The sequence below is a fragment of the Girardinichthys multiradiatus genome, chromosome 11 (assembly GCF_021462225.1).
Source record: "Girardinichthys multiradiatus isolate DD_20200921_A chromosome 11, DD_fGirMul_XY1, whole genome shotgun sequence".
Taxonomy (NCBI): domain Eukaryota; kingdom Metazoa; phylum Chordata; class Actinopteri; order Cyprinodontiformes; family Goodeidae; genus Girardinichthys; species Girardinichthys multiradiatus.
Window position 1 is genome coordinate 21,049,814 of NC_061804.1, and position 13,084 is coordinate 21,062,897.

The 13,084-nt window shown below is 39.3% G+C and overlaps 1 protein-coding gene across 2 annotated transcripts in view; it reads left to right on the forward strand.

Moving 5' to 3' along the window:
• b3glctb (beta 3-glucosyltransferase b) overlaps positions 1-12,182 on the forward strand; it is a 52,131-nt gene extending 39,949 nt beyond the window's left edge. For both annotated transcript variants that reach the window (XM_047378239.1, XM_047378238.1), the window contains 2 exons: positions 9,208-9,352; positions 9,782-12,182. In XM_047378239.1, coding sequence (XP_047234195.1) covers positions 9,208-9,352; positions 9,782-9,916 — 280 coding nt within the window. In that variant the 3' untranslated portion in view covers positions 9,917-12,182. The remainder of the gene's footprint in view (positions 1-9,207; positions 9,353-9,781) is intronic.
• The last annotated feature ends 902 nt before the right edge of the window (positions 12,183-13,084 follow it).

Below are 13,084 nucleotides of genomic sequence, written 5' to 3' on the forward strand. Positions count from 1 at the left end.
GGCAACTCAAGAAGTTCAACCTTCCACAGGAGCTGCTGGTCATCTTCTACACTGCCATCATTCAGTCTGTCCTGTCTTCATCCATCTCAGTATGGTTTGGTTCATCCACAAAACAGGACAGGTCCAGACTGCAACAAATAATCAGGTCTGCAGAGAGAATAATCAGAGCTGACCTTCCCTCCATCCAGGACTTATACAGGTCTAGGGTCAGAAAAATAGCTGCAAAAATCTCTGCAGACCCCCCCCCCCTTTCCGGCCGCTACTACAGAGCACTGTTTACTAAATCCAGCCGCCACCAGTTTCTTCCCCCAGGCTGTTTCCCTGTTGAACATTTAATATGTACCAAACAACAGCATACAGATGTTGCAAATGCAATAACAAAAACCAGAGAGCAAAGTGTACTGGAGTCAAATTCCTTGTTTGTATGTACAAACTTGGCAATAAAGCTGATTTTGATTCTGATTCTGAATTATAGAATTAACGATAGTATTTATCAAGGACATCTGTAGGAGAAATGACAATTGCCCACCATGACTGCTGTATTTTTGACTACTCTTTCTTGGGACCAACACTGTATCTTGCAAATGACCTTGAAACTTGCTACCAGTACATGCTTATCATAACTTGTCACAATAAATTAGAAAGGGATATAAATCACCAGTCGAAAATTAAAACATGACCTTTAATGATTTATATGTGTATTTATTTGTGCATGTATTTATATTTTGGTGACAACAGCTGAATAAAAATCACCTTGTGAAAAATATATATTTTTTACAAATCAGAAATAAATCTTGTTTTAGTTTCTAAGTCTTTTTTTTCTTGTGTCGAGCCTTGAAAGGCAAGTGAAAACAAATTCTGTGGTCTTATTTTTCCAAGTGTGTATTTTTTTAATACCTCTTCTGGCTACAAAAGGGGGCACAGTCAGCTAGGTGAAGGTGAGGGCAGAATTACATATTTGTTTAAAAAATCTGTAAGTTTGGTTTCTGGACTGCTACTCAAAAAAAAATAAGACTCAAAACAGTTTTATTACATGCCTTTCAAGTCAGAACAGAAAGAACCCCCCCCCCAAATAACCTTAAAATACATTAATCTAGTTTTTTTCCCTCCCTTGCCTTTGGGGGCTTCCGTAGGTTTCTCTTTAAGAACTACAGATAAAAAATGACAGGTCAGAAAACTGAAGTGTTCCGACAATATCATCTATCCGTCCGTCCATCCATCCATTTTCTAAACCTGCTTCTTCCATACTGGGTTGCGGGAGAACTGGTGCCTTTCTCCAGCAGTCTATGGTCGAGAGGCGAGGTACACCCTAGACAAGTCGCCAGTCCATCGCAGGGCAACACAGAGGACCAACAACCATACACACACCCATTCATACCTAAGGGCAATTTAGAGAGACCAATTACCCTAACAGTCATGTTTTTGGACTTTGGGAGGAAGCCACAGTACCCAGAGAGAACCTACTCATGCACGGGGAGAACATGCAAACTCCATGCAGAAAGACCCCTGGCCAGGTGTCAAACCCAGGACCTTCTTGCTGCAAGGCAACAGTGCTACCAACTGTGTCACCATAAAACAATCTCATAAATAAACACAATTAAACAGTAACACCCGCTAGGTTATAGAACAAAGGTATCTACAATGAAGCCCAAAAGTATTCATTGCATGTTTAGGTTTAAATAGTGCTTTAAATTTACCATAATATTAAAGTTTTGGAGTGGCACAGCCAGAGTCCTGACTAGACTGTTAGACAATTTGTGGAAGGAGCTAAAGATTAGGGTGATGGCAAGGTGGCCTTCCAACTTCAAAAACCTGGAGCTCAAATCAAAGATAAAATTTCAAAATACCAGTAGAAACTTGCAAAAATCTGAGAAGTAATTTAAAAAAATAAAATCAGAAACGTCTCGGTTGAATGAAAATAATTTTATATCTAAATGTTAAAGGGGTGTAAATCATGTTGGATGTATAAATATAACCTAACTAGTGAAAATTGCTGCCTTTATAGGTTCACTTTCTTTTTTCTTTCTTTTTGCACACCTTAAAATGTAGAAGTGCAACATATGCAAATTTTTACATTATAATCTTAAAAGATCAGCTATATGTTGTGATTATGAATATGAATTTATTATTTAATATTCATACCTTAATATTTTATTAAATAATATTTCAGTCTGTTAAGGGTTGTCCTGAGAATACCAGCCCAGTAAGGCAATGGTATTAGGACAAAATTGAAAGGGATGAGCCAAGCTCTGACATTATTGCACAGCATAAACTCTGCACACACATGGAATGAATTCACACAATTTCTTAAAATACAAGAATTTATTAACAAAAATAAGTCAGCTCAAAGTCAAACATATTTCAATCAACAAACTCTTTACTATGCTAAAACAATCCAACTAAACTACCAAGCAGAATTAAAGAATAAGGAAGATGAATGGGCTATGTACAATATAAACAAGTTGATTAAAGATGATTGGAAATCATGACCAAAAAGAGTGATGCAACATTACCATGCAATGTTTATGTTTGAGAACCAAGGATTATCTTGAAGAATCTGGAAATGAAGTTACATTAGTCTTGGAACTAACTTAGGAAATAATCAGCAACATTTAGACAACCATTCACAGTGCAAGATCAGATGAAACATTATTTTTATAAAATAATATTTTAAAGAATGATTTTTAATTTGATAAAACCAACCTTCTGGATGACCAATTCTCAACGGTGTTAATTACTCTTTATTTTTTAAAATGATATTTAAATAAATATTATTAAGGAAATAGTAAACTAATATTTAAATAAATATTATCTTGAATAAGAACCAAATCTTTTAGAAATTGGGCTTAATGGTGTTTAATTAGTTATCAAGTTTAGTAAAATAATATTTAGGGAAATAGTATTTCCTAGATTGAAAACTAACAACCTTTTTGGGTAAATGATCTTTAGTAGGCAAGCACTTGTTGTTAGCTGTTAGCGGTTGGAGCTAACAAAAGAAGCTTGTAGATTAACCTCAGAATCAAACATACAGGTCCTTCTCAAAATATTAGCATATTGTGATAAAGTTCATTATTTCCCATAATGTCATGATGAAAATGTAACATTCATATATTTTAGATTCATTGCACACTAACTGAAATATTTCAGGTCTTTTATTGTCTTAATACGGATGATTTTGGCATACAGCTCATGAAAACCCAAAATTCCTATCTCACAAAATTAGCATATTTCATCCGACCAATAAAAGAAAAGTGTTTTTAATACAAAAAACGTCAACCTTCAAATAATCATGTACAGTTATGCACTCAATACTTGGTCGGGAATCCTTTGGCAGAAATGACTGCTTCAATGCGGCGTGGCATGGAGGCAATCAGCCTGTGGCACTGCTGAGGTCTTATGGAGGCCCAGGATGCTTCGATAGCGGCCTTTAGCTCATCCAGAGTGTTGGGTCTTGAGTCTCTCAATGTTCTCTTCACAATATCCCACAGATTCTCTATGGGGTTCAGGTCAGGAGAGTTGGCAGGCCAATTGAGCACAGTGATACCATGGTCAGTAAACCATTTACCAGTGGTTTTGGCACTGTGAGCAGGTGCCAGGACGTGCTGAAAAATGAAATATTCATCTCCATAAAGCTTTTCAGCAGATGGAAGCATGAAGTGCTTCAAAATCTCCTGATAGCTAGCTGTATTGACCCTGCCCTTGATAAAACACAGTGGACCAACACCAGCAGCTGACACGGCACCCCAGACCATCACTGACTGTGGGTACTTGACACTGGACTTCTGGCATTTTGGCATTTTGGCATTTCCTTCTCCCCAGTCTTCCTCCAGACTCTGGCACCTTGATTTCACAATGACATGCAGAATTTGCTTTCATCTGAAAAAAGTACTTTGGACAACTGAGCAACAGTCCAGTGCTGCTTCTCTGTAGCCCGGGTCAGGCGCTTCTGCCGCTGTTTCTGGTTCAAAAGTGGCTTGACCTGGGGAATGTGGCACCTGTAGCCCATTTCCTGCACACGCCTGTGCACGGTGGCTCTGGATGTTTCTACTCCAGACTCAGTCCACTGCTTCCGCAGGTCCCCCAAGGTCTGGAATCGGCCCTTCTCCACAATCTTCCTCAGGGTCCGGTCACCTCTTCTCGTTGTGCAGCGTTTTCTGCCACACTTTTTCCTTCCCACAGACTTCCCACTGAGGTGCCTTGATACAGCACTCTGGGAACAGCCTATTTGTTCAGAAATTTCTTTCTGTGTCTTACCCTCTTGCTTAAGGGTGTCAATAGTGGCCTTCTGGACAACAGTCAGGTCGGCAGTCTTACCCATGATTGGGGTTTTGAGTGATGAACCAGGCTGGGAGTTTTAAAGGCCTCAGGAATCTTTTGCAGGTGTTTAGAGTTAACTCGTTGATTCAGATGATTAGGTTTATAGCTCATTTAGAGACCCTTTTAATGATATGCTAATTTTGTGAGATAGGAATTTTGGGTTTTCATGAGCTGTTTGCCAAAATCATCTGTATTAAGACAATAAAAGACCTGAAATATTTCAGTTAGTGTGCAATGAATCTAAAATATATGAATGTTAAATTTTCATCATGACATTATGGAAAATAATGAACTTTATCACAATATACTAATATTTTGAGAAGGACCTATACCTTTACAATACCACTAATAAAAGGGCTAAAATGCATAAGCGTGAACGGCATGTTATGTGCGATCTTCTGTGTTTGAAATCACCCTTTAAATAAAGTTTGTCTCAACTTTAACAAAAAAAACAAACACAGAATACAGGGGGCAGCTCATTCTGTTGGCCGGCCAAACTGCACGTTACTGCTGTAACCAAGGTGATGCGGTCCCATTGTCCGTCCTTCAGACCAGGAAAACTGCTCCACTCAGCGTTGTAGAGACAGGGTCTCTGCTAGGAACTCTCTGGAACACAGTTTGCTTCTGTAGACCTCAGAAAGAAAAGCCAAGCCACGCTTGTACCTTAATTACACCCGTTCATGAATGAATACCGGATAAACAAACAGCAATTCATTCCTACTTAACTTTGTGCATATGATCGCGTATGACACTCTTGGATCCAGTTTGAAGAGTTATGTTTATTTGCCTGCAAAGAGACATAGCGCGCTGTGTCACTCCATCCAGCTCTGCTGGGGACCTGCGTGGAAGAAGTCAGTTTGTTGCAAAAGCGGGGTTTTTATACAAACAGTCACGTCACGGGAAGTCCGCTCTTATTCCCGGTTCCAGGCTGTGCTGGAAGTAGGTTAATGTGATTTATTTTGAAAGTTCCAGGTCTTACTGGCCCTTCATGTTGTCCCCATGGCTGGGGTCCCAACATATGTCTCCATGTTATTTACGAGAAAAACACTATCTGACCCATAACACTATTGTTATGGGTCAACATATACATTGTTATTTTTTATTAGGACCAGAGGTAGGTTAACGCTGTGTTTATGTGAAAGAGGGCAATTGGTGTTGAAAATATTCCAAAACAAAAACAAAATTACTACAGAGTTGAGATACACAAGAAGTGTAGATCAAGAAGAACATCCACATCCAGGTCTGATCCTCTACCTGAAGCCTGGAGTTTGAGGGTTCTGCACAGTATCTTAGCAGATCCTAGGACTGCGCCCTGCTGGAAAGAGAGCTCCAGGTTGTTTCTGGAACCTGCTGGGTTCAAGCAAGGGTTATGTTGTGTCTATTTAATAAATAGGTTGCTGTGAATTTGAGAGTGTTAAAAACGCTTGTTCTTTCAGGTAAAATGCAAAAAAAAAAAAAAACAGTAACAACAAAATTGGTGCCATTTTTTGAGAAGCAGACTCGGCATTGTTTCTTTACAAGGTGATTATTGTTTGTTGGAAACTTAGAATACTTTGGAGGTGCGCAGCTTTTGTGCGCCGTCATCTTCATCCCAGACAATAGTTGATCGCAAACATGTGGAGCATTCAAGCAGCTTGGAGGTGGAGTTAAAGCAACATCTCTGGGATGAAGGTGGGAAAACTGTGAGACACACAGAGAGGGCTGTTAATCTGCAGTTCCATACTCTACATACGGATGTGCGCAGTGTGAACTCTTTGCAAAGCATGCTCAGTTTATGAACAAACTTTGACAAGATACAATTGAGCCTTCCCTAGCTTGGCATGGTGGTATTAAAACTTATTTGTGGGAAGTTTACATGTTTTCCTTGTGCATGGTGGGGTACTCCAGTTTATCTCTGTGCTGGACCTAGGATGGACTGCAGATCCGTTTATGGTCTCCCACACACCACCACTGTTGACTGTTTGAGAATGAAGAGCAATATTCAAACAAGATTAGTTAAGTAAAGCATAATAATCCAAGTTAACCTTAATAATAATAATAATAATTAAAACTGCAAGCAGCATTGAAGGCCCTCGCACCTCAGCGCAACTCGGCCTGTGCAGCGACCGCAGGAGCCTGGCATTGCCGGCTGCACGCCACCGATGATGACACTGCTTCACTTCAACACGTCGCCACTAGGTGGCACTGTGAGCAACATGTCCTATGATCTTCGGTCATGCAGAGTTTTGATCTGCCGAGAAGCATTCAACATTTGGAGTAAATCGGACCTTTCAGATGGAAGCTGCACTCACTTGTTTGTTAGTGGGTGGGGCTAAAACAATGTCATGAATTGCCTATGCCAACATGTTCAGCATTGATCCATGATGATGTATACTAAATTTCAAGTGGATCCGGTGATGTAAGAGGGAGATAGAGCACTTGAAATATCCTCGGGGGCGCTGTTGATCCAATGTAATCCCATAGAGTTGTTTAGGGGCTGACAAAGACTAGCCATATTCAGTTAAGCGTGAATCGGACCTTCCATATGGAAGCTACACTCATTTGTTTATTAGTGGGCGGGGCTAAAGTGATGTCATCAATTGACTGTATCAACATGTCCATCACTAACTCATGATCATGTATACTACATTTCAAGTGGATCCAATGATGTATGAGGGAGATATAGCCCTTGAAGTGTCCTAAGGGGGGGGGGGTTTGATCCAAATTCCAATGTAATCCAATAGAGGTGTTTGGGGGCTGACAAAGATCAACCATAATCAGTTTGGAATAAATTGGACAATGCGTGTGTAATTTAGAGGCAAACGTATGGCCATGGCGTGACATCAGAATTCGCCACGCCGCCACAGCCACACCCTCCAGCCAAGCCAGTCAATACTGGCGACTGTCTTAGACCATCATGTTATCTGTTACTTGGGACAGTTTCACATTAATTAGGTGAAGAACATAAAAAATTGACTCTCTAAAGGAAGAGTCTCAGTGGGCGTGGCTTCGATTATGTCAGCATCTGTGAATATTGTTCAGGGCCAGAGGCAGATCAATCTTAGAAGGTTTCAGGGCTCTGTGACTTTCCTTGTAGGAGCTATATCAATTTCGTGTTTTATGGCGAGAAGTCATATTTTGAGGCGTGGCTACGCCCACACGCTTTCATGTATCAAAAAGCTTTTAATAAATTTTGATCCCCTTTGCCTTAAGAGTATACTGAGTAATTTTCAAGTCTCTAAGTCAAAAGCTGTAGGAGGAGTTCGCTCAGATATGCGGGCTAGAAACCCCCAAAACAAGGTCAAAATGGCAACTTCAATCCTAAATGGCCGATTTCCTGTTGGGTTTGGTCCGACGCTCCAAGAGACTTTTTTTGTAGGTCCTGAGAAATTATATATGTGTACCAAATTTAAGATTCCTCGGTCAAACGATGGCTTGAGGCTGATTTTTATTTTTATTTTCTAGGGGGTGCTGTGGATGAATTAGGCCACGCCCACCAAATATGTCATCAGATCTCTGTTGGGGACTAGACTAGGATCAACCACATTGAATTTGGTGCAGATCAGATGATGTATGTGGAAATTAGAACCAAACGTATGGCCATGGTGTGATGTCCAACTTCACCGCGCCACCATGGCCACACCCTTTTATGAAAAGTCACTGTGCTTCAAACTAAGTTAGACCCACTAGTTATCAGTCACCTGACACAGTTTGAAGCGGATTGAATATAGACAGGCAGATAGCCACTTTCCATGTAGAAAAAGTGACTTCCTGTTCTCAGGGGGCGTGGCTTTGATGATGTCAGCATATGACCCCATAGGATTGTGGGGAACCCGAAGGTCCTCCTTCTTGCCAACTTTGGTGTGATTTGGTGTTTCTTTGGGAAAGTTATTGCATTTTTTCACTTTGGGTGCGAACGCCATTTTCGTGCCTCGGCCACGCCCCCTAAACATGGCCGAAAACTCCTATTTCAGCCAATTTATGTGAAAGTTGTTGTTGTTCAAAATTTGCGGCGAGAAGGCTAACTTCGAGGCCTGGTCCCGCCCCTTCAACATGCTCAAAAAGTCACAATTTGGATAACTTTTAATCCCCAATGCCTCAACTACATACTGACCAAATATGAAGCCGGTAGCTCAAAATCCCTAGGAGGAGTTTGTTAAAGTTCGACATGTATAAAAAGTGAAAAACGTCCAAAAATAACCCTTTGACCCAAAATGGTCAACTTCCTGTTGGCTTTTAGGGCATACCCCCCCAAGAGACTTTTTTCATGATTTGGGGAGATCCAGCTATGTACCAAATGTCAACTCTCTAGGACTTACCAGTTGGCCTATCTCACTTTAGGGGCCGCTGTAGAGTCGTTTGGCCACGCCCATTTTCAATTCCATTAAAAACCTTAAATTTCACTAGGGGGACAATTTTCTGTGACGTTTGGTGAGATTTTGAATATGTTTAGGCCTCCAAAAAGGCAATTTATTTGCCCGGAGAAAAATAATAATAAACACTTGCATTACAATAGGCCTTCACAGCGCTTCCTGCTCGGGCCTAATAATAATAATAAGTATTTAGCTACTAGACTGTAGCTAAACACTTTGTCATTTAGAATTGAGGAAAAAAACAAGGTAAAAACCCAACAAACGGTACAGAACAGCAAACAGTTGATTAAAACAGTGCTGAAAACCCATAGCAAGGATGTGAGACTGATTCAGTGTGAATAACTTAACGAATAACATAACAATATATTAGCAAAGATGTGGGGGAAACAAATTAAACACACACAAAGCTAAAGCAGAAGAGAGCAGGTCAAAGATTAATTAACCAAACAGACTAAGAATTGAGGTCTGAATAAACCATGTGCTTATTTTCATATGCGGACAATACTTTTCAACTCACAAATTGTATGTTCATGTGCAGGATGGTACTTAGTAGGATGGCGGTGTCCAGCCTGGTCTCTAGTGGCTGCAGCTGCTACAGTGATGATGCTCCTGATGACATGATCCTAGGAAGGTGCTTCACTTCCATTGGAGTTCCCATCACACACAGTCCGCTGTTCCACCAGGTAGAGAGCATGACATACCACTAGCTTGTTTCTTATTAGCAGTTCACACAACAAAATCAAGATTTTAATGGCATTTAGTTCCCTGCAAGATTAGATAATAGCAGACAATAGACAATAGATCCTGAATGAACAGAAAATCTTCCTTATGAGGGAAACCCCATAAATTAGCGAAAAGAAATGTTTGGTTGTGAAAGTCCCACCAGCTGACTTTCTGCATGACACTCCTCATAACTTTAACCACTAATAGGTGGTCATATTCAGGCTGAAAAGCACACCCTTGTGACTTCAAGAAGAGCAACCGTATTGTGATGAACTATGGATAATGGAGCAATAAGCACATTTAATTCAGTCATAAGAAACCTATAAACAAGAACCATTTTGCATACACAGAGATACTAACAGAGAAAACCACTTGTCTTTGTGCTCTAGGCCCAACCGGATGACTATTTGGGAACACGGATTAACCCGCAGCACTCCATCTCCTTCCACAAGCATTGGAATATAGATCCTGTTGCGGTCTACAGAAACTGGTTTCAGGACTCGCACCTAAGAGATGAACTGTGATGAAAATCTTCACAAGAAAATTGGTCAAAGAGGCCCTATTGCGTTTTTCAGAAAAAAATACTGGAACACAGCAATGGCAAATAAGCCCAGAACCTTGCAAGAGTTGAACCTTTTCACATTTTATGATAGACCAACACAAATTAGTGCATAATTTTGAAGTGGAAGGAAAATGATGCATAATGATTCATTGTTTTCAATGTTTTTTAGTAATAAAAATGTGTTGCACCTTTGCTTTCACTACCCTTTTTTAAGATACCCCAATCAGGGTTTCTATGCTGTCTGTAAACGTATGGGATCTCATTACACGATTTTCTAGGTCTGGATAAGAAGAGAGAGTATGGAAAAATATTTGTCCTTCCAAACTTTATTCCCTAGTGTTCTTTATTCCATAATATTCTCTAGCTTAGTCCTTCAGACTCAATATCACTGTTTGTCTAGATAAAGATTGAAGAACAGGCCATTTAACATTTTCCATACAAAGCGCCGTGTGTGCTGTGAAAAACTAAGACTGCACAGCACACTAAACCTGAATATACCATCCCCAGCCTGAGACATGGTAGTGACAGCATCATGCTGTGGGTATGCTTTTCTTCAGCAGGTATAGGAAAGCTGATTAATGTTGATCAGAAGATGGATGGAGCGAACAGCACAATACTAAAAGAAAAAATGTTTTAGAGGCAATAGAAGACTTAAAAACATGGCAAAAGCTCACACTTGAGCAGAGCAACAACCTTAAACATACAGATGAATGCTCTAAATCTGTAAAGCTTTCAGTTTCCTATAGGTCTGGATTAAACCAAGGAGTAAGTCTCCTCTGACTAATTACCTTGTTTTTTAGAAAGACTATATTATCTAGTGCTACACATATTGAACATTTTTCACTTTTAACGATGAATGTGTGGGTATAAGTTGTGCCCTCTGCTGTATTTCTGTAATACTGAGTAAATTAACAATTATTTAATGTGTTTAAAGCATTGTCTGATTAAGATCCACTGTAATGGCAGTTTTTCTGAGATCCAGTGAGTCAGTCAGGTTATACTCAAAGAGTATTAAAGCTAGTCAGAAAAGGTAGGGTTGTGAGGAAATGCACATTCTATGCAATATGGCTAGATTAAGAGAAAGTAGGTCTGTGAAAATGTTTGGTAAAATGTTAGTGTGACTAAATAAATGAGTCAAGAAATAGGAGAGCTGAAAGAATTCAGGGTAAGATCCCAGTGGGCATTGCAAAACAACTAAAACAACAAGTGTTTTTTGCACTATGCATTTTGGAGTAGAGAAACTGAGAATTCAAAAAATTTAAAATGTTTCTAGTAATTAACTAATAAACCTGATTGAATGATGGTCACTGTTCCTCCTCAGATAAACATTTTGAAAATTTTGAATTATGAGTTAGGATGGACCATAAGAAATCTTATTAAAAGGTAGTTGGACAAAATCTAATCCTAGCACGTGATCAGCTCTTTCATGGGGAGCCTGGAGAAGCCCTGTTTTAATAGAGTAATGTTTATTATGAAATGAACTTTGGATTGATTTGTGTAGATTATGTAGAAGAAGAATTTAGTGTAGCATATAGAAAAAATAAGATATGTGTCTAACAGTTTTGATGATTATAGATGGAGATCATATGTTCTCCCTGCGCAGGTGTATTACGGCTTCATTCTACAGTGTAAAACACGACTGTTAAGTTAACTGGTCTCTAAACTGCCACTAGGCGACAGTATCTTCTTGCCTCTCTGTCAGACATTCCACCCAAATTTTTACAGACTGATAGATGTCAGTGATCTTATTTCTCACCTACCGGTAATCTTGATTTTTTTTATATGGTGTATTTGGTCAGAAATCTTTCAGCCTACTTCATGTTGTCAGACAGGTTTTATTTAAGTGGTTTATTTTTGTTCTACAGGTTTTGCAGTAATCAGGACATGGTGTGGCTTGTGAAACTGTACCAGAAATGTGGCTAACCACATTTAACTATTGATTTAACAAGGGTGGCAATTATATTTTTGCATACATAGATCCAGGATCCAGGTTTGGATAATCCTTTTCTCTTAATAAATCATTAGTTGAAAACTACTTTTTGCATTTACTCAGCTAAGCTTTGACTAATATGAAAACTTGCCTTATCTGAGAGATTTAAATGTGAGTAAAGGCAGAAAAAATCTCTAAAGGGAGATATTTTTTTACAGCATGAAGCTGCAAATTTATGTGATTTAGAGTGGGCACATAAATGTTTTGGTGCTCTTAATAAATGGTGTTTTTTTATGAAGCAGATTGGAATGTTTTTCTGTGTTGGAGATTGGTTCAAAAATCTCAAAACTCTTTAATATATTATAATTTGTTTTACTAAACCGCACAACGTTGCAGGGTTTCTGATAGTGAGGCGTAACACATGGCCGCCACATTTGCAGTCTGTTTTGAATGAATCCCTTCCCACCCATTTGTGGTACTGATGAATTTTCACTCCAGTCTGTTGCTACTTCTCAGTCTTGTTTGGTTGGTGTTTTTTTGCACACTTATCATCTGACCAACACCTCACCTCCCAGTTTTTTCATTGTGTTTGTATTTATTGGTTCTGATGTATATTCATTAAGATACATTTCCCCTCTCTAGGAATCTGGCTCATCAAATCTGATTTTGAAATAGGGGAAATATGGTTTGGTATGCTAAGTGTGTGGGAAGGCTCTGCAGCTGCCAGGAATGCTGTGGGGAGACCTGTCATGGTTATTCTGGGCTTACAGATACAAATAGGTAACATACTACTGGAATACATTTACCAACAGAACTGAAGTTTGTTTATTGGAATCTAAAGTGGATGTACCATCTGGCTAATCATTGTTGAAAGTTACACATAAATTATGTGATACTCCATCAATTTACATCAAATCTCTTTTGAATTCATTAGATCGTCGCACAACGCTTCAGTTAAGATCTGTTTTTCAAATGTTCATGTTGTCTTAAATGTAAAAGAAGGTACAATTGGGGCCCCACTTCAGCATCAAATTAGCAAAAGTTTCAGTGGTTCCTTTTCTCTATCTTAGCCACTGTAACTTTAATGTACCTGCTTCATCACTTTAAGTGATGGCTAAGGTGCCCTCTAAAAGCTCCTGGGTTAAAAAACAACCCAGTTGATTTGCTAAGCCTAATATGGGCCCATTATGGACTGATCAA